Source organism: Phycodurus eques, chromosome 2 (genome assembly GCF_024500275.1).
Source record: "Phycodurus eques isolate BA_2022a chromosome 2, UOR_Pequ_1.1, whole genome shotgun sequence".
In the NCBI taxonomy this organism is placed as follows: domain Eukaryota; kingdom Metazoa; phylum Chordata; class Actinopteri; order Syngnathiformes; family Syngnathidae; genus Phycodurus; species Phycodurus eques.
This window is the reverse complement of record NC_084526.1, coordinates 32,662,598-32,685,307: the sequence shown is the minus strand read 5'-3', so window position 1 is coordinate 32,685,307 and position 22,710 is coordinate 32,662,598. Positions and strand designations below refer to the sequence as shown.

The window sequence follows — 22,710 nt, the reverse complement described above, 5'->3', positions numbered from 1 at the left end:
TGCATGGAATTTAGGGATTTCTTCATCTATGGTAAATAATATCATAAAAAGCTTCAGAGAATCAGGAGATGTTTTTTTCCCGTTGTGTTTCAGGAACTGTTGAAGTGGAAAAGTGTGCCACATTTTAAATTGTTTTTGGAAATCATGGATGTCGTTTCCTCCGGGCAATAGAGGAAAATGACCAAGTGGATTGTTTTTAGCCCAAAGTTCAAAAGCCAACATTTCTGATGGTATGGGGGTGTGTTAGTGCCCTTGACCTGGGTAACTTGCACATCTGTGAAGGCACCAATAGTGCTGAAAGGTACGTACCATCCAAGCAATGTCTTTTTCACGGACGTCCCTGTTTATTTCAACAAGGCAATGCCAAGCCACATTCTGCACGTGTTACAACATCTTGGCTTTGTCGTAAAAGAGTGTAAGTACTAGGCTGGCCTGCCAGGAGTTCAGACCTGTCTCTCATTAAAAATGTGTGTCACTTTAAGAAGTGCAAAGTATGACAACGGAGAACCAGGACTGTCGAGCAAATCAAGTTGTACATCAAGCAAGAATGGGAAAGAATTCCACCAACAAAGCTTCAACAATCTGTGTCTAATTGAGTGCTGTTAAAAGGAAAGGTGATGGAAGAGTCGTAAACATGCCCGTCTACACTTTTTTGGAACATGTAGCAGGCATCAAATTAATAATGAGTAGATATTTGAAAAAAAAAAAAAAAAAAAAGATTATCAATTTGAACATCAAATATCTTGTCTTTGGAGTATATTTAATTGAATACAGGTGAAAAAGGGTGTTCAAATCACTGTATTCTGTTTCTATTAACGTTTTACGCAACATCCCAACTACATTAGAATTTGGAATAATTTGATCGGTACATCCACCCACCTTTATTACCAATGCTGACACCTGTTTCATTACTCAAAAACGGTACGTTCTGCCAATTTACAGCTTTATTTTCAGTGCTTGTGCATATTGCTTTTTCTACCTGGTCCTTTCTTTTTTTGTAAAGCAGCAACACAAAGACAAATAGAGACATTGTGAATGTTACTGTGTGTGTATGTCAATGTAAAAAGGTGAAGGTGTGACAGTGCATATTTGAAATAAAAATGATGACAAATATAACAATCTAAGTTCTTAACCCAAGATAAAGTTTCCTATTGAAATGAATGGAAATGTATTTAATCCTTTCCAGATCCAAAATTAAGTTCTACTTAGCTTTTTTAATCATTGTGTATGGTTAAATAAAAATGTGCAATATAGAAATAAGTGAACAACCACAATTTTAACGAAATAAAACAAAAACATGATAAATATGATTCCAGTTTATTCCTCATTAACTTTAACTTAGGAGGAAAAAGGGGAGGAGGACTAAGGCTCCTCAATGAAGAAGAGCCTTCCATAGTGACATGGGTAAATTCTGATGAAGAAAATTATTTTCTTTTCTAATTCATTGGTTGATTTTGGTGCAATTCACTGATTCCGGGAAAGAAAAAAAAAAAAAAGAAAAAATTGAAAGTTGGACATCACATTGTCATTTGATGAATTGCTTTGTTGGCCAATTTGCTGCACATTTCTTTTGGTGATCTTCATCATTTGATCCATTTTATCATTTGTTGTTACCAACCCATTTACACTCAAAGCCTTACCTCTTGGGGCTAAGACTTTTCATTGTACAGTCCCCTCAAAAAGTATTAGAACGGCAAGTTAAATTCCTTTGTTTTGTTGTATAATGAAGACATTTGGGTTTCAGATCAAAAGATGAATATGAGACAAATGTTCAGAATTCCAGCTTGTATTACATGGTATTTACATCTTGATGTGTTAAACAACTCAGGACAGAGCACCTTTTGTTTGAAGCCACCCACTTTTCAAGTGAGCCAAAGTATTGGAACAGACATGATTAACACTTACTTGCAATAACTGCGTCAAGCCTGTGACCCACTGACTTCACCAGACTGTTGCATTCTTCACTTGAAATACCTTTCCAGGCCTTTACTGCAGCCTCTTTCAGTTCTTGTTTGTCTCAGTATACAACAAAAACAAAGGAATTGACCTTGCCGTTCCAATACGTTTGGAGGGGACTGTATTAGGCCATTCTATCATCATTTTGTGATTATAATTTGCTGACTTAGTATGTGCATTAATAATGCGAGTTTCTGTGGTGAAACCAGCCTCCAAACAATAAAGTCTTTGTTAGTCCTTCTCAAGTGATTGCCATTATTAGTTAAATTGATATAAAGCACTCAATATCTAAATGATTCTACAAAATGAATTAAAAGCAAATGTTGCTGGGCTTTTTTCAGAAATCCCATGTCTGTGAATATTCTCATTCATCTAGATCACATCTACATTTCAGGATCTTGTTATTAGAGACACATGGTGGGTGGGTAGTACAGATGGGCACTAAAACAACCTGATAATCTGATGATTATAAAATATTACTCCTTACTGTATCGGTTTAGAATGCACACTAGATAAGCATCAAACCAACTCATGAAGTTTTCTAATGTTTGCAATATTTACAGCTCCCAATTTATGTAACACTGCTATTGTGATATAAATATACATAAATATAGGAATAAACATTTATAATCATCAGACTAAAAATTACCCACATTGCATGTATGGTGACCCCTAATGGGACAAGCCGAAGGGAACACAAGAAGCAGCATCTAGTTCTTAAATACCGGTATATTAGTGTGTGTATGTAAATGCATGAATGAGAGGCACTAACTTTTTACAGTTTGTAGGTTGTTGCTTTACGTAGTTCAATCAGTTTACATGCATTAACAATAGATCTGTCACGGACGGCAATGCCGTAAGGGCAGATCCCAAAAAAAGAGACTCTCGGAAAGAGGTCCGAACAATTTCAATTCAATGACAGAGCATGTGATGGCGAGACATACAAAACTAAAGGGACTCACCACCAGAGAGAATCAAAAATCAGATAACGCAGGGAGACACGGCAAAAGGTCCGTGTGGTATGATCATATAGAACCTAAATTTTGACAGCGGTCAGAACGGCGGCAAACACGGGGCAAAAACGAGTGAATATTCCGACGCCCACACACTGTCACGGTGCCCCCTAAAAAGGCTGATGATTACAATGCATGACAGGTGCGTCACCGATGTCAACGCCCACCTTCGCTCACCCAGACACTGCAACACAAAGAAAAACAATTTGAAACACAGGGCCATGACAAGATCTGCCACATCAAATATGGTGGACACGCTGATTTATGCAGAGGTGGTCCGCCAGGGCAGCAAGGCCGTCCGTCCGTAAACACTTATCAGAAGCAACAAAAGTGGAACCTTTTCTGAGCAAGTCTCAAATCTTAAAATTTCTGACCTAACTCTGACTTGTGTCCCCCCCACAAGGGGATTATTCGCTACAAAGTATTATAGCAAATCTTTCAGTGATTTGAGTTGGCCTACTGCAGGTTGTATGAAAAATCCTCGATAGAACTCTTTACATATATATGTGTAGAACAAAATTAACATTTTTTTCAAATGAAAGATTTGAAATCTACTATTTTGTCAGTCCAAACTTGCACATTAGAAGCGCTGGGATTCTCTATCTCTGCTTTGCCGCAATTTCATTCTTTATATTAAAAAATAACACTTCTGTAACATGGAATATGGAGTTTCCTTGGAGAAAGGCAGCTATTGTGCAGTTATTAATGCCCGAAATCTAGGGGGAGATCTTTGAATCTCTGCATATCCCATTAAAGTGCTCATTGTTATTCTATGTTGGATGTTACTTCCCAGCATCATAGACCCAACTGTGCAATTTAAGTGCATGCCTGTTGATGTGCATGTATGGTTCCTCTTACTCTCTGGCTAGGTTCACACTGCAGGTCAATTCCGTTTTTTTTGCCCAGTGTGACATGTATCAGATTCTTTCATGTCAATGTGAACAGTACAATTCCAATTATTTCATATCCGACCCAGGCCTCTTTCATATGTGGATATAAATCGGATATACAACCCCAATTCCAATGAAGTTGGGACGTTGTGTTAAACATAAATAAAAACAGAATCCAATGATTTGCAAATCATGTTCAAATTATATTGAATTGAATACACTACAAAGACAAGATATTGAATGGTCAAACTGATAAACTTGATTGTTTTTAGCAAATAATCATTAAGTTAGAATTTTATGGCTGCAACACATTCCAAAAAAGCTGGGACAGGGTCATGTTTACCAATGTGTTACATCACCTTTTCTTTGAACAACATTCAATAAACGTTTGGGAACTGAGGACACGAATTGCTGAAGCTTTGTAGGTGGAATTCTTTCCCATTCTTGCTTGATGTACAGCTTCAGCTGTTCAACAGTCCAGGGTCTCCGTTGTCGTATTTTACACTTCATAATGCGCCACACATTTTCAATGGCAGACAGGTCCGGACTGCAGGCAGGCCAGTCTCGTACCCGCACTCTTTTACTATGAAGCCACGCTGTTGTAACACGTGCAGAATGTGGTTTGGCATTGTCTTGCTGAAATAAGCAGGGGTGTCCATGAAAAAGACGTTGCTTCGATGGCAGCATATGAGTGGGGTGTTTGATGAGCATTCCTCAACTTTCTCAGTCTTTTTTGCCACCTGTCCCAGCTTTTTTGGAATGTGTTGCAGCCATAAAATTCTAAGTTAATGATTATTTGATAAAAACACTCAAGTTTATCATTTTCAACATTAAATATCTTGTCTTTGTAGTGTATTCAATTAAAAATAGGTTGAACATGATTTGCAAATCATTGTATTCTTTTTTTATTTATGTTTAACACAACGTCCCAACTTCATTGGAATTGGGGTTGTACGTATATCTGAAGTGAGTGCAGTATGGATGCTCACTGAGCCCGCGTCCGACCTATACGTCATCAAAAGGCGACAAACGTCACAATTGTTGGACAAGAGAAACACAACAAAAGCAAACGGCGGACAAAGGAGCAGAAAACAGTCAGTTGTGAAAAGAAGATGCTTTAGAACTAATGGATATAAGAAAATGTTGGCTCTGGTTGCACAAAATCTTTGAAATTACTACAAATGCGTCATGATGAGACCTACGCGAGGGGCCTTATTTACTTTGGTCAACATGGCGTCTCATGGTTGCGTGCACGCGCAATGTGACGACATGTTTTGTGCGCATGCATGTGGCATCACAGGCGCATTTTTTTCCTCAGTAGAAGCCGCATTTGGATTCAGTAATGTGAACGACGACATAAAAAGGTTGGCTTAAAAAAAAAAAAAAAATCTGAATTGGGCATCATGTGTGAACGTAGTCTACATGTAAGTGTGCAATTGACAGTCATGATGTTCAAAGCTGATAGAATGCTTACGGTGTGATTGGAAAACAAACAGATGATGTAAGGTTGGTGGATCAGAGGAAGAACACCTCAAAGAACATACTAGCTCGTCTCACCATTGGATTAATGGTATATTGGGGGTAAAAAAATCATTTACGGTCATTTATGTCAGATTTTTCATTCATTCATTCATCTTCTGTTCCACTTATCCTCACTAGGGTCACGGGCGTGCTGGAGCCTATCTCAGCTATCTTCGGGCGAGAGGCGGGGTACACCCTGAACTGGTCGCCAGCCAATCGCAGGGCACATATAAACAAACAACCATTCACACTCACATTCACACCTACGGGCAATTTTAGAGTCTTCAATGAATGCATGTTTTTGGGATGTGGGAGGAAACCGGAGTGCCTGGAGAAAACCCACGCTGGGACGGGGAGAACATGCAAACTCCACACAGGCCGGGCCGGGATTTCAACCCCAGTCCCCAGTACTGTGAGGCAAATGTGCTAACCAGTGGTTCACCTTGCCGCCTCATGTCTGATTTAATTAAATAATTCTTGTCAATACCCTAAAAACATTTTTTGTATTTTGCCTGCTGTGACATTATGCATTCTTGGAAGCACTTCAGTAGCTCACCAAAGGTGGATACAGAGCTCCCGCATAGTCAATTTAAAAGGAATTGTGATTAATTGGAATCGATAGTGTTGGAACCCACATTCTTCACTTCCCATCTCAAATGCCCTTCCCTGACCCACACCACTGTGTGTATATGCGTCGGATCCACAGACACGTGCAGACACATGCGCGCACACGCACACACGCGCGCGCACACCAAGCCATAATTTAAGGCAGTCACTTCACGATTGGTGGTTGTTATATAATAGGATGGACACATACTGATTAAGAGGAAATGTGTCTAGTAGGACAAAGGATTTGGCCTCTTTCTGGTATTAGTATGCATCTTGGGCAATGGGTTTTTGAATACAGCCACCGACTGCTAAGTGTACCAGTTCATGTCTGGCATTAAAAGGCATCCCGAAAGGCTTCAAGCTACCACTCATGATCTTGGTCTAATTTTCCACTCTGTATGCACATCAACACATTCATGTTTTGACAAATCTACTCTCCTAGAATTCAAACGTTCAGAAGACTTACTGTAGCACAAAATCGGTTTTCCTTGTGAACCCATCATCAAAAATGTTGGCTGCACTTAAAATTTCCGGTCACACTCATTGAAGTAGGTAGTTCATCAGTGCGGGTTGGAACAGAATAGTCTTGTGTCCACAGTGCTAATCGAAGATGGTAGGACATTCTTTGTTAAGAATAAAATATCTTGTCATGTCTGCTAATGACTTTCAGGCTATCTCCCCCATGTGCACTTTGGGCCAAATGTCATCTCTCACATGCAACACAAAGCCCAGGGTGTATCTCTGGTTATTAGACCTGAGACCTTTGTTTTCAACCTCATCCTTTAAAATGTCAGGCCTCTTTGGGCCAAACAGTTTCAATTTCCTGAGGCTCTAAACTTTGACATCTCACCTGGCTGCTTAAATCATATTGCTACACTTAGGCAATTATATTAGACGGTTGAAAAGCATAGAGTTATGGTGGTGAGAAACATAGGCACAAATGCGGGAATAAACTTCCTCCTCTGGCGAAGCAGTAAGAAAGAGGAACCTTTCGAATCAGTTCCATACATTTGAATCAAATACTGCAGCAGCGTTCCAAACAATATTTAACCCTCATAGCCATTACTGCTCACTTAGAATGTTTTGTTAACTTTAGTACTGTTCAGTGGCCAATTATCATTGAATTTATTGCTGCTACGAACATAACCGGCAAAGATGAAAGTCCATAAAACTGCTAGTGCTAAAGATTCTTGGGCTCATTGCTAAAAGATGTTTTAAATCAAATTCAATCATTATTAAAAGCCAGATCTGTACACCAGAATTCCCCCACTACGGATGTATTATTCACCCAGCCTCTCATCTAGTTATGATAAAAATATATCTAATAATTATTCTAATGGAGAATATGGTTCTCATATCTGTAATGTGTGCCTTAATCATGATACAGTCTTTGATTGGTTGCTCCTTAGATTTCCGCAGTGAAGAGTCGGATCGGCTGAAGGGAGTCTTAAACTGTTTTGACTCTATCTCCAAACCCCTGGACTCAGTCTTGACAGAGGATTTAAAGCACCGTTTAGGTGACAGGAGGCATATGCGCTATATCACACTTCAGCAAGATTTCGGCCTCGGCTAACAGTATTGTTACTAAACACAAATGCCCCTTCTTTAGAGCGTGGTACCTAATATGCACACCACTAAATGACAATAATTACAATTGTTCATGTTGATGTTCTTGGGGGGGGGGGGGTAGTGCAGTGCTGTTTGTTTGTCCATCTGTTCATTAACAGGCTACTTTGTGGTTCATGTGTGCTCTCTACTGCTGTTAGGCCAATTCAGGGTGTGCTGGAAGCTGAAAGACATTATTGGCAAGATAGAAATTCATTAATTCATTAATCTTCCGTTCCACTTATCCTCACAAGGGTCGCGGGCGTGCTGCAGCCTATCCCAGCTATTTTCGGGCAAGAGGCGGGGTGAACCCCGAACTGGTAGGCAACCAATCGCAGGGCACATATAAACAAACAACCATTCGCACTCACATTCACAACTACGGGCAATTTAGAGTCTTCAATTAACCTACCCTGCATGTTTTTGGGATGTGGGTGGAAACCGGAGTGCAGAAAACCCACGCAGGCACGGGGAGAACATGCAAACTCCACACAGGCGGGGCCGGGATTTGAACTCTGGTCCTCAGAAATTATTGTACAAATTTAATGTATATCTATCTAGGTTGGGGATGGACTCAAAAGAGTAAAAAAAGGAAAGAAACTCCTGTATCATTTTGCCAAATCCCTACAAACAATAAATGGTGAATTAAATTGGTACATGTGCTATTGTTCCACCAAGTTCTATGGAAATCACTTGTTTTGCGATCATGTTGATAACAAACTAACAAATGGTGATCAAAACATCTCTCCTTTTTACTCACTTTGGTATCTGCCGATCCTCCCGGCACGCCTGCATGCTCACACGCATGCACGGAGGCACGCACACAAACACACACACACACACACACACACACACACACACACACACACACACACAGCTATCTCCAAAGAGGTCCCCGGAATTCTGATTTTTATGGTTGATGGAGTGGCCTTGTTACTCATCTTCCCTAATTACCTTTAGCGGTTTACATCTTGACGATTCTCTGTAATTAAAGTAATTACATGCAATTGTTTCAAACACGTTCTGTGAGTGTTGGTTTCAGATCAATGACTGTAAACACTTGAAGTAATTATTTTCTGCTGCAATGAAATTAGAGGTAAGCACCAACAGCTCGTGGAAACTGTCATTTTAAATGAGTTTTGCCTGTCTACCGGTCTGCGTCACATATTAACCATTTTGGTAAATGTTTTTGCTACACAAATACACTTGTTTGTCTTGGGATTTGCAGTCCTGTGAGGAAAAGCGGCTCAGAAAATTGATGGATGGATGGACGCTGCAGCTCAATGCAAAATATGGAATGCAATATGCTACGATGGCCCATTGGTAGTGTAGTGGTTCAACTCGCCTCCACACATAGCTTGGGCTCTGGTACCAGTCCTCTCGAGAGGGGTTGGACTTTCTTCCACTCTGGAGTTGCCCACAGTGAGAGGCGCAGAGCAGGTGTGGGTATACTTATTGTCCCCCGGCTCTGCGCCTGTACATTGGGGTTCACCCCGGTGGATGAGAGGGTAGCCTCACTCCGCCTTCGGGTAGGGGGGACGGGTCCTGACTGTTGTTTATGCCTCACAGCAGTTCAGAGTACCCACCCTTTTTGGAGTCCTTGGAGGGGGTGCTGGAGAGGGGACTTCAATCCCCACGTGGGCAATGACAGTGAGTCCTGGAAGGGTGTGATTGGGAGGAGCGCCCACCCCCGATCAGAACCCAAGCGGTGTTCCGTTATTGGACTTCTGTGCTCATCACGGATTGTCCATAACAAACACCATGTTGAAGCATAAGGGTGTCCACACGTGCACTTGGCACCAGGACACCCTAGGTAGCAGAACTGTACAAATAATAAACATATTGTGAGGGTCTACTGGGAGGGTCTGGCAGAGTTTCAACTCCCACCTCCGACAGAACTTTGCTCATGTTCCGGGAGAGGAGGGGGGATCGAGTCCGAGTGGACCATGTTCCGCGCCTCCATTGCTGAGGTGGCTGACCAGAGCTGTAGCCGTAAGGTGGTCGGTGCCTGTCGTGGCAGCAATCCCCGAACCTGTTGGTGGACAACAACAGTGAGGGATGTCGTCAAGCTGAAGAAGGAGTCCTATCGGGCCTTTTTTGCCTGTGGAACTCCTGAGGCAGCTGATGGGTACCAGCTGGCCAAGCGGAATGCAGCTTTGGTGGTCGCTGAAGCAAAAACCCGGGTATGGGAGGAGTTCGGTGAGGCCATGGAGAAAGACTTCCGGACGGCTTCGAGGAAATTCTGGTCCACCATCCGGCGTCTCAGAAGGGGGAAGCAGTGCACCATCAACACTGTGTATAGTGGGGATGGGGCGCTGCTGACCTCGACTCGGGACGTTGTGAGTCGGTGGGGAGAATACTTCGAAGACCTCCTCAATTCCACTGTGAGTCTAGGGTCTCTGAGGTGGGATCTCCTATCTCTGGGGTTGAGGTCACCGAAGTGGTTAAAAAGCTCCTTGGCCCCGGGGGTTGATGAGATTTGCCCGGCGTTCCTTAAGGCTCTGGATGTTGTGGGGCTGTCCTGGTTGACATGCCTCTGGATTGGCAGACTGGGGTGGTCTTCTTAAAAGGGGGACCAGAGGGTGTGTTCCAACTACAGGGGGATCACACTCCTCGGGGTGCTGGAGAGGAGGCTCCGTCGGGAAGTCGAATCTCAGATCCAGAAGGAGCAGTGTGGTTTTGGTCCTGGCCGTGGAACAGTGGACCAGCTCTACACCTCCTCGAGGGTGCATGAGAGCTCGCCCAACCAGTTTACATGTGTTTTGTGGACTCAGAGAAGGCGTTCGACCATGTCCCTCGGGTAGTCCTGTGGGGGGTGCTTCGGGAGTATGGGGTACCGAACCCCCTGATACGGGCTGTTTGGTCTCTGTACGACCTGAGTCAGAGTTTGGTCCGCATATCCGGCAGTGAGTCGGACTCGTTTCCAGTGAGGGTTGGACTCCGCCAAGGCTGCCCTTTGTCACCGATTCTGTTCATAACGTTTATGGACAGAATCTCAAGGCGCAGCCAAGGCGTATAGGTTGGTCCGGTTTGGTGGCCTCAGTATTGCATCTCTGCTTTTTGAAGATGATGTGGTTCTGTTGGCTTCATCAAGCCATGATCTCCAACTTTTACCGGAGCAGTTCGCAGCCGAGTGTGAAATGGCTGGGATGATAATCAGCACCTCCAAATCTGAGACCATGGTCCTCAGTCGGAAAAGGGTGGCGTGCCCTCTCCAGGTCGGGGATGAGATCCTGCCCCAAGTGGATGAGTTAAAGTTTCTTGAGGTCTTGTTCACAAGTGAGGGAAGAATGGAACAGGAGATCGACAGGCGGATCGGTGCAGCGTCTGCAGTGATGCAGACTTTGTATCGGTCCGTTGTGGTAAAGAAGGAGTTAAGCCGAAAGGTGAAGCTCTCAATTTACCGGTCGATCTATGTTCCTACACTCACCTATCGTCAGAAGCTGTCGGTCGTGACCAAAAGAAAAATATCCCGGATACAAGCGGCCGAAATGAGTTTCCTCCGCAGGGTATCCGAGCTCTCCCTTAGAGAGAGGGTGAGAAGCTCGGTCATCTGGGAGGATCTCAGAGTAGAGCCGCTGCTCCTCCACATCGAGATGAGCCAGATGAGGTGGCTTGGGCATCTGATGTTCACTCTGGTGAGGTGTTCCAGGCCCGTTCGGGGACGACCCAGGACACGCTGGAGAGATTACGTCTTTCGGCTGGCCTGGGAACGCTTCGGGATCCCCCCGGAAGAGCTGGATGAAGTGGCTGGGGAGAGGAAAGTCTGGGCGTCCCTGCTATAGCTACTGCCCCGTGACCGGACCTTGGATAAGCAGTAGAAAATGGATGGATGGATGGATTATCTTTCAAAATGCAGTTTTGCTTATCCAGTGGCAGAGCTCGACAACAGAGCATGACACCGTGAGCTGGCCGATTGTCTGCTAGTTTCATTCCTCTAAAATCATTGGAAAAACACGTTAATATAAGCAGCAATCTGAATTAAATGTACACGTTAATGTGGAGTGGCTGTTCGAAGCTGACACTGGCCATGTGTAGACGCCATGAGATGTAACTTGTCCATATGCCCGAGATTGGCACACTGCAGTGGCTGCTAATTGAAACACAGCATGCGCTGGGTGATAAGTTTTCGTTTTTACCGCCATGAGATGTAACTTTATGCTAGCTTTAGCTTTATACCTGTGGTGCCTTGCAAAACGATCTCCTATCTGAACACAAAAGTGATTTTAAACATTGACTCATTAGGACACCACCGTAAAACTTACTTTAGGATGAGGTTGTGACGTTGACTGGCTCTGGGGCAAATCCTCTTCTTCTGTTGAGATTCTTCTTCTCCTCCTAATAAATGTGGATTACCACTCCTTGTGGTACATAGCGCCAACTACTGTACCGGAGGGATTTAGCAGTCAAAAAGCGTCACAGATTTCAAAATGCAAACGGCTTCTTTCGACAAGATATGTGCGATGCCGTGATATGTCAATCACCTGGGGGGGCACCTGGGGGAGTCCAATCAGATTTCAGGGGAGTCCAGTGCGACCCCGGCCTCTCCTCTGGCTCCGCCCCTGTGCTTATCAGGTTTAAAGATTGTGTTTTTGTGTCGAATTGGTCTTCAGGGTTGGTTTACTCTAAATGTCAATCAAATGGGATTTTCATCTTCAATGTTTTTAAATACTTTAGGTTTGTATATATTGTCCCTTAAATTTGTGAAAATTATTACAAAAACATAATACAATGACTAGGTTATCGCACAAAAGATCTTATCTCAATGTCTCAGCAAAAAAATTCCCACTAAATTCATTTAAGGTGCACAGAGTACCTGTCATCAGAAACTAAAAGCACATTCTAAAATGTAATTCTTTGTGAAATGTTTGTTCTACCTGAAAATATTGATTATGACAAGATTTGTGTTTAACTTCTTCGCTGTCCCCCTTTTGAAGGAATGCCGAGGTTCGCCAGCCAACCAGCACCTACCACTGTGCGTCAAGGTGACAGCCAAGTAATGGCCTGTGAGGTCAACTCAGACCTGGTGCCCTTCACTCGCTGGGAAAAAGACCGTCAACCCCTGGAGCTCAACTTGAGGCTGGTCCAGCTACCCAGTGGTGCCTTGGTGATCAGCAACGCCACAGAAAACGATTCTGGTCTCTACCGCTGCATGGTGGAAAATGTGGGATCATCAAAGTCCAGCGAAGAGGCACAGCTCCAAATCCTGCCAGGTATGCTGAGTTGGCAAGCAGACTGTTGTCCAGCATTAACTTAGGGGTTGTTTTTCGTTGACTATTTTTAATTAAAAGCTGATATAAACTGTTGTTTTGGCTGCAGATTTCTACATCAGCCATGTTGTGAAGACGAAGAGCCTGGTTTACTAAGATCCCAAATAGCGGGTGCTAAATAGTGTGTTCTTTCTAACAGATTGCACGCGCTGTTGGTGGGCGTGATCTACTAAGATTGTGACGCAATTGGCCACAGGTGCAAAAATGGTGGAGGCCGCCGTATTGAGGGTTTTGCACTTTCGGTGGTTTGATGGTATTCACCATGGAAAATTTGGGAGAGCACCGCGAGGACAAAATTAATTTTCAAGTGGCGAAGTGGTGGAAGTATTAGTGGAAAAGGCAAACCAACATATTACTGAGGTACAGAAAATAAATCCATCGCAATTATATCAATATATCATAATTTTGGGGGAATCACCAACTGTATAAAAGCCATGTTTTGTTGATTAAACTCATCACAAGTTCATGTAAATTGGATGCATCTCCCCATCCTGAGTAGTACTGTTTAAAACTAGAGAAAGAACACCCAAAAAAAACTCCTCTGGGAGAGGCCAGCACATATTGCCAGTCAAAACGGCCCAGACACATGGAAATATAGTTAAAATGATTTTTGTCATAAGTAATATGGCATGACTCCTTCTTGTGACTCAGTCAGCCCTTAGATCGTTCAGAAGCTCCAAAATTGCAATGCCATATGGACGGTATGTCTTGATAATTTTTGTTTCTGGCATTTAGAAAATGTTGTCTACATGAGTAGGAAAGATCCGTTCTCTGTGTCACCTCTCATTTTACCTACACCTCCCCCTCACCACAATAAAAACAGTCATTGGTGAAGCACTACGTTGCCGGTTTGCATCTGTCTTTAGGACAGCCATCCATCATCATTACCATCACATACTGTGCATCTCTTTACTCTGGACTCTGTTTTAAAAAGGTGAGGGGCTCTTTGAGACAAGCGTATGCTATTGGTAGGATCAACTAGGTAGCCTCCACAGGGGGCGGGGGAGGGCTGTGCAGGTGAGCGCGTTGGCGGTGGCTGACAGGCTGCAGGCCTCCCCCGCTGCGGCTTTCTGACGGGAGCACAGCTGGCTCGGCCAGAGGAGCGGAGCAGGAGACTGGATTCGAAAAACGCGGTGCTTGCCTTCCACATCTTGCGTGGGCGGTTGCTGCCCAAGCCGAGTTTGTTATCCATTTTGCAGAGCATAATTTGCAGTCAGCTTTAGTGTTTCGTCCCTGTTTAGCTTAAAGTATGTCCACATGGCTCCCACTCCACCTGCCCGAAAGGTATAAATCAGGCTGGTTAGGGCTCTGGACTGCAATTAATGTGGTCGCACCGAACGGTGGTTTTTAGGCACACCGGTATGCCCCAACCAGCCATTTGAAGAAAGATGGATTGGCCGTGGGCGTGCATTTGAAATGTGTCCGCTAGCGTACTCGAGCTAAGTTTTATGACGGCTACCATGTAGCTCTACAATTGCAGAAAGTTGTGTGGCATAATTGGAATTAGTTCCGAAGCCTAACACCACTTCGACGATGTGGGAACATTTTGGATTCCAGCCAGAAGAACATGGCCATCACGTTAACACCAACGAGCTGGTATGTCAAATTTTTATGAAGTCGCAACAAAGAGAAGACAACTTAAAACCTCAAAGTGACACAATCCATTTTAAACACAACCATCTCACCCAATTTCTTCAGCTCGGAACAAAAAACATGGTGGAACATTTCCCTTTTCCCATCAACTGGCAATTACAAGGCTCAAATTAAGCGGTCTTGCATCGCAGTTTGCAAGTTAAAATTAATATTTTACGCTCAAAAAAACATTGAAAAGCAAAGCTGTGAATCACAGTTTTACCATGGAGACGGTCGCAGAAATGGACGCACGTAGGGGTGACGCGCTTCCGTCACCAATGCATGAGAGGTAGAATTCGGAAGTGCTGCCTGCTTCCTCCTCTTCTCTCCTTTCCTTGCGTCCCGCTGCAGTCGCATCTTCCTCTTCCCTGGGGTTGCCGGGTGGTCCCCTGCTGGCTGTGGGGCCTGCTGTGGGGTGTTCGTCCCTGTCTGGTTTGGGGGGGATCCACAACCCACACTTGGAGCCATGCCTCTTAATCACTCACCTAGCACACACCACTCACTCACTGTATATATATTTCTCACTAGTCACATCTGGGTACACATACAAATCCAGGGGTTCCTGGGGGACTGGTGTGGGGTTGGGAGGGTGCACGTGTCGGACTGGGTTTCAGCACATCAATACTCTGCCTGTCCCCCTGGATTTTAATGCATCACACACACTCATCCCCACGTGTCTTTTAATGCACCACATACACCCATCTCTGGGGGACAGTGGGTCTTGGGTGGGGGAAATTTGGCTGTTAGGCAGCAGTGCCTGGCAGGCCTGCCTCCCACGGGTCACTGGGCTCACCATATTTTAATGGACCACACCACTCAGGGGGTGGGGGGCAGTGAATCACGGAGTAGGGCCCATGACTGCCAGTCAGGGACCTGGCGTCTTGCTCTCCTGGGGGTGGAGGGGGCGGGGCGCATGGGGGTTGGCCAGTTGTCGTGGCGCCTCGGTGGGGCCGGCGGACCGCCCTGGGTACCTCGGTGTGGGATGTGTCCCGTGCGCCGGGCTGCTCTTGGGTGGACTCCTGGGCCCGATCCCGCCTCTCGATTGATTGGGTGGGGTCCTCAGCCACCAAGGTGCAGGCACAGCAATTACGGGACACTTCTGTCAGTCATTGTGCATGCAAAACGATGTCAATTCCACGGCATGGCTCCAAGTGTGGGAGGTGGATCCCCCCCCAAACCAATTGAGGAGTATCTGCAACATTTGCACAATCAACATTGTCCCAGATTATCGCACTACTCGCTTGAAGTCTCGGCGCCCCTTTGCACAATGGTCATTGTACCGGACTATTGCAATATTAGTCTTTCGAACTGCTCTAAGTGCTAGAGGACTGCATCTTTTTGCACAATTGTGGGGGGGGGAACAAAAAAAAAAAAAAAAAAAAACTTTACTGGCATTACCAGATAACTATCAACCCTTTATTGCTCAGTGACTGTTTTTTGTCAATGTCTTTATGTCTCAAAAGTGTTCTGTCAATTGACTGTCTGTTGTCATACTAGAGCAGCTCCAACTACCGGACACAAATTCCTTGTGTGTTTTTTGGACATACTTGGCAAATAAAGATGATTCTGATTTTGTAATTTACATAGTCACTCCCACCACACTTCAATTGTATAGCCGTGTTCACGACCCTTGTCCTGCATGCTTCTTCTTCTGTCCTTGGTCCTTCCCTCACAGGGTGTAGCACTACTGCCCCATACAACACTCATATCTAATGTTTCATTGTTTTAGATATGATTTACTTTTCCCATCTTGTTAACAATTAGTGCTTTGTCTTTTGTCTTCTTTTCTCACTCCCCTCTAGAAAATGGTGTTCTGTTCGACTGATCAACTCTGATTATCAATAAATATCGATGATAAAACTCAGAAACCACAGCGGCAGCTTTAAAAACTCCACTGTGACAGTAAAACTGTTCCGGCATAAAAGGGATACAGATCCTCAATTCTGCTTGACCTAACAGCTGCACAGGACCACAAAAAAAAAAAAAAAATGAATTCGGAAGCGAAGCTATTCGGTTGAAGGAGCAGGAACACAGATGGAAGATGCGACGCAACATAGAATGGAGAAGAGGGAAAAATGAGAAAAAAGCGAATGTGTGGTAGCATTTTAAAGTGAAATGCAAGGTGAACACCCGTTTGTTGTAACACAAACCTTTCTCTCCGCGGAAGATGCCGCATCGCGGGACCTGAGAGACAGGTGAAATTAACAAATGCAAATCAGCGAAAATGTTAATCTACCTTACTAACATAACGATAGCCCTACTCTGTTAATTATGAGTACCGTCGAATGTGTGAATTTGTTATTACGAAGATGACAAGTACAGTACGCAACCATAATGTTACTTACAGGTGCTGGAGAGGAATATAATAAAATGAATCATGTACCTAAACAGTGGAGGGTTTTGGTGAAGTCAGATGAGGAGTTCTGAGGACGTGGGTTCAAATCTGGCCTCGCTTGTGTGGAGTTTGCATGTTCTCCCCGCTATTGCGTGGGTTTTCTCCGGGTACTCCGGTTTCCTCCCACATCCCAAAACATCCCGGTTAATTGAAGACTCTAAATTGTCCGTTGGTATGAATATGAGTGCGAATGGTTGTTTGTTTATGTGTGCCCTGCGATTGGCTGGCAACCAGTTCAGGGTGTACCCCGCCTCCTGCCCGCAGTTAGCTGGGATAGGCTCCAGCAAGCCCACAACCCTCGTAAGAATAAGCGGTGTGGAAAATGGATGGATGAATTCTGATTGGCCATTTCTTTTTTTTTTGGGGGCGGAATCCAATGCCAGTTTGAATGACCACAGATTCGTGAACAGCCCTACCAACCACTTAGGAAGGCTAAATTCCAGTAAAAGTAAAATACTGTCTTATAGTTCCATATTCTCCAGTATGTGTTTTTCTGGCTGGGCACATTCTCCCGTTTACTCAAATCAGTCATTTAGTCACCCACAAGCAAGGTACGCAGCTTGGGTGGGGCAACCCTAAAATGTGGGCATTCCCTGTCAAATCTGGCCCTGCGCCCATGCTGCGCGCATTCTCCTACTACAGAGGCTGTAGTAAGTACAGCGCCACGTGAAGGTGAAACATTATATTCCATGTTTTGATTCAGTTAATTTCTCGCCAACGGCCCGGCGATGACCCGGTGACAACCTGGCGACGACGGCCCACGACAGCTGACCTGTGATGACGGTACGGGAGACACCTGGCCCATAGCTCTCACCTACGCTCGCTGGCGCTCACAGACTGCCCAACGTCCATAATGTCTCCCTCCCAACAACATTACGGCCATACGACAACATATTTTCTCACATTAATTAGTGAAAAATATCAGCGCCATCGGACTTTTCTTCACCTGCAAGGAGCTTTTCCTGCTTCAAGTGTGCTGTTGGTGGCTTGGAGTTTTTTGGGTTTTTTTTAAGCGCCGGGCTTCCTCTATAGCCATCGTAATGGCACAATGGTAAGTTTGATATTGAATCATTGAACATGCGTTCAGGCAATAGCACAGTATTCTGAGTAAATTTCTTTTATTGGATTCATTTGAGACAATAAAAAGCACATGCTCGCCTTCAAAGTGTAGTGTGTTAGATGTAGCGGTGCTCACGTCCCACAATGACACATCCGCTATGTAAGGTATTTTCGGGAAATGAATAGGGCATTTACTAAATATAAAAAATAAGACACTGACAAATACAGCAAGATGTTACAGAAGCTGAATGGCTTTATAAACATTGTGTCATCTCCTCTAGTAGTGGCTTGTGTGAAAATAGCTTTTTTTTTTTTAAATCAAAAAAATGTTGCGGATTATAAAATGTTTAAAGCTATAAAAAGCTTTAAAGTCTGCTACTGCAATGTTCTATGACATTTGCAAGTCTCAGGAAAATTCCATTCTCTATGATTTACAGCCAGCCTCAGAACTCAATTAGTCACACCTCTTTGGTGGTTGTGTCTGGACAGGAGAATTTCGATACCTGACAGGTGCACAAGTTAAAAAAAAAAAAAAAAAAGAAAAAAAAAAGACTTGCGCACGAACGGGGCCCTTAATGTCTAATGTGCTTTTCAAATAGCAGTGTGATAACTCACACACACAACAATTAGCAAATCATTCACAATTCATTATAAATCTTCTCTGAAACAAATTTTTATTTTGAAATGTCCAAAAGATGCAGCAAGTTAGAGTGACAGAATTGTATGGATTTGTTTAGTTTTTTTTTTTTTTTTTTTTTTTTTTTTGCCACTGTGACTAGTGCTGTTTCTAATTTCAAAGGTAAATGATGAAAACTGTGCCCAGCTGGAGAGAGAGTTGTGTTGCTTATCAGAGAAAGCCTTAGAAGTTTAGAATTCCTCTGTGGTACTGTCTCATCTCATTCCTTTACACATTTTGTTTATGAAGTTGTTAGGCACCAGGCTCCTGCAGGCAAAGAGAAGATATTAAAAGCCATAAATTAGTCTTCAACAAGACCCCAGTGGGTGACTTATCTCTTTTTGTCTCCCCCCAAGGTGTAGAGTGTCAAACGCTTGGCTCAAAACAGATAGCATAATCGTAGACCTGTATCAGCAAAATTGGAAATGTTTTCACCAGATGTTTTGGTAAAATTTTTTAGTAAAGTATTTTTTTCCCACTTTTTTTTGGGGGGGGGGGGGGGTCTTGGGAATTGATTAAATTGGGTGGTTCTGGGGACTTGGAGAGAGACAAATGACTAAAGTGAATGATTGCAAGTCTTACAATTTTTATTTTAAATTTATGGTGAGGTCACAGATCGAAGCCAAACATGACTTTCTGGTTATGGTAGGGTGCTACAATAACCTTGTCCCTGATGTTTTATTTTATTGTATTTATTTATTTATTTTGCGCTCCAGAGCGCTGACTTCTTTCAAGTGCTTGACATGGACATTTTTCATCAGACCACTCTGGGTTCTGGTGTCAAGAACAATTTTGCCTTGGACCTGAGGGCTTTTTAAGTTTTTGATGACCCTCTTAATTTGAACGATAGTGCTGTGGCTCACTAACAGACTCCAGGATTAACTAACCCCGGTCATAACCTAGACTTGCCTTTTTTTTCTCGTTCCAGAAACCAGAGAAGAGAGGAAACCGGAATTCCTTGTGCAGTCTGTGCCTGTGACCAAGGTGCTAGGTGCCAGTGTCCTGCTGCCTTGCGTGGCCACAGGTTTTCCAACACCACATGTGCGATGGATGTTTAAAGATAAACTACTAGAAGAAAGGTATGAGTATTAAACTTTGCCATGGAGTCCTCTTTCTATTTAGTCCTGAATATAAATTGATATTGTACAATACAATAGAGCATTGGAATTACAATTACTTCGTTGGATTTTAATGCATCAGTATGTTTGAAAAGTCAAAGTAAATCTGAAAAGTTATGAATCTCCATGATTGATTGCACCTGTGCTCATCCATCTAGTCATCTGGATCTGCACCAAAATGTAATGGTTTCCTATGTGGGAAATCGAGTGGCTTATTATAAATGGTCAGAATGAGGAGGACATGTAATTTAGATCCTCCAGTATTACAAAACAAAACAAGTCATCCTTTAAATGTGGGCAAGTATGCGGTTTAGTCCTTGTGTGTTAGAAAAGCATTGGTCTCTGCCACAGGGTTGTTAGCTATGTGTTTATAAATCGGTAGATAGAGGCGAGGTATGTTAGAAAACTTCCAAGAGTCACAAAAGGTTTAGTTCAAATTCTGAGTTTACCCCTTCAACTTGCCCGTCAAAACCTTCGGTGTTTGCTTTGTTCAGTGCTTGAGAGTTGTGGCATGACAACTCGTAGCTGCTTCACCATGACAACGCGTTTGCTCACAGTGCTCTTAGCATCTGACAGTTACTGGCCGAGAAAATCATCACCATGCTGGAGCAACCTCCTGAATCACCCAACTCCTCCTCCGTGTTTCCCCCCGCCCCAAGCTCAAGGAGGGTCATTGAGGGAATCAATTTTGAAGACGTAGATGGCATCAAGATGACCGTAACGACAAAGTTGCAGAGGATTATGAAATAAACCTTCTAGCAGAGTATGAAGGTGTTGGAGAAAAACCTGGGAAAGTGTGTTACATTCCAGTGGGATTACTTCAATGGGGAAAAAAATGTAGTTTGGACTTGAACTACTGCGATTGGCTGGCGACCAGTTCTGGGTGCACCCCACCGCTCGCCCGAAGATAGCTGGGATAGGATCCAGCGCCCCCGTGACCCTAGTGAGGAAAAGCGGTATAGCAAATAGATGGATGGACTTGAACTATATATTTTGTGACACCGGTCCTGGATCCTTTCTGACACATCTCGTCAATAGATAGATAGATAGATAGATGCTGTGTTCAGCATCTGCTGGCTCTCACTCAGACCTTACTTTTAAAAAGGAGCAGAGTATAATATTGTAATATTGTGTTAATGCTGTTCTACCAGAAGTCACCCCAGGGGGGACATGGCCGTGGCACACAAGCCACTCGGTGTGCAAGTTGAGGTTACCAGCTTTCCTGCAGAGAAGAACTCCACAAATTAGGAATCTATCACCTGTGCCCTCTCTCCTATGGAGCTCATCAGCTCAGGTAGAGCAGCTGAAGTCCCTAACTGGAAGTTGGACTCTCACCATCGAAGACAGTTCTTCATAAATAGCACCCATTGTAGCACTTTGATTTGTTTTTGTCAGAACATTGTGTTTCATCTACGTTGATGCAAACCAAAATGGAATTTGTGCTTGGTAACCTTAAATCTATGTTGATGAAGTTGACATCCACTTTTGTGGTTTCGACACTGCTATTACTTTCCGAGCTGCAGTTTAACGCATTGCACCACATTTCTATTTCAAGATCTTGAATGCCTAACCTTCACCTCCAATGGGAATGGGCTAAATGGTACTTATTAATCTAGCTTTTAATTACGAAATTCCATTTGGCGTAAACACCCCCCCCCCGGTTACCCACACTGGTAATTAGCAAGTGCACTCTAAACAACGGGGAGAGTCTTTTAGGCTATTAAAGTGATCTCCGCCTTCAGAACTGAAATGGATTCTGCGGTGAATACGTTATCACATTTTGATTTCGCTGTGACATTGATGAATGAAAGAATAGTCTTTGTTGTCCTTGAGTTAGACAGTGTTGTCTGTTCTTAATTAATGCACACATTGTGGGGGTGAGAGAAAGGAAGCAGCAAAGAGAGTCTTAATTGGTCTTACGAGCACAGCGCAAACAGGGCCTTGAACATGACAACATCAATGCTGGAGATGTGAAATAGTTTTTTTTAATGGACTCTTCAAAGCAGCCAACTGAAATCTGACAGGAAGGAATGCTATTTGTCTTGGTTTTTTCCCCCTTCCCATTTCTAGAGGCCTCACTGATTTGCAACACAGATTCACACATCCACCATCCACACACAGATGTAATTGTGACTATTACTCCACAGCGGACTAATATGTGAGCGCATCGGCTTGAGGTTCCGCCTGTGCACTAGGGACCTGCTTTGGATAAGTCACAGGAGTTGATGAGACCAGAAAAAACACTTCAGCCGCTTCTGCTGTTAAGAAGTAACGGTACTTTTACTCCGTTACAATGATCTAAATGTCACTCGCTACTCTTATTTATCAATTATTGCTTATTTATCAACTCATTCGTGCGCAAAACTACGACTTCGACTTCCGCATTGGGCGCTGTTTGCGCCAATCCAATTTAAGCGCTAGTGACATTTAAGTCGAGTTCACCAATCAAATGACACAAGAAAGTCACATGACCTCACACAACGTCTTCTATTGGGCTTCCCAGGCATAGGTATTAACACTAGATAAGCCAGCGCGGCTAATTGTCGTGCCTATGTGGCGGCCATGTTGGGAAGGTCGTCGTTACCATGAAGGCAACGGCGCGCTACTCTTGTTTAGATTTAGACGAACAAAAACAACAGCTTTCATGTATTGTAGTATTTGTCTGACACTGTCTGCCCAAACGTGGATATTTCAGCCCACTTATAACTTGAGAAAACACTGTCCAGTAAATTGCAGATGTTTTGTTTTAGTTTTCGCTCTGCACACACACACACACACACACACACACACACACACACACGCACATTTACATTTTATTTTGTAATATTTTTTTTTTAATTGATATTCATGCGGCGGCACAGTGGACGGCTGGTTAGAGCGTCAGCCTCACAGTTCTGAGGACCGGCGTTCAATCCCGGGCCCCGCCTGTGTGAAGTTTGCATGTTCTCCCCGTGCCTGCGTGGGTT

The 22,710-nt window shown here is 43.7% G+C and overlaps 1 protein-coding gene across 10 annotated transcripts in view; it reads left to right on the top strand.

Annotated features, from left to right (window-relative positions):
• neo1a (neogenin 1a) overlaps window positions 1-22,710 on the top strand; it is a 209,475-nt gene that overhangs the window by 102,321 nt on the left and 84,444 nt on the right. For all 10 annotated transcript variants that reach the window (XM_061670361.1, XM_061670360.1, XM_061670365.1 and 7 more), the window contains exons 3-4: window positions 12,532-12,807; window positions 19,555-19,705. In XM_061670361.1, the coding sequence (XP_061526345.1) occupies window positions 12,532-12,807; window positions 19,555-19,705 (427 nt within the window). The remainder of the gene's footprint in view (window positions 1-12,531; window positions 12,808-19,554; window positions 19,706-22,710) is intronic.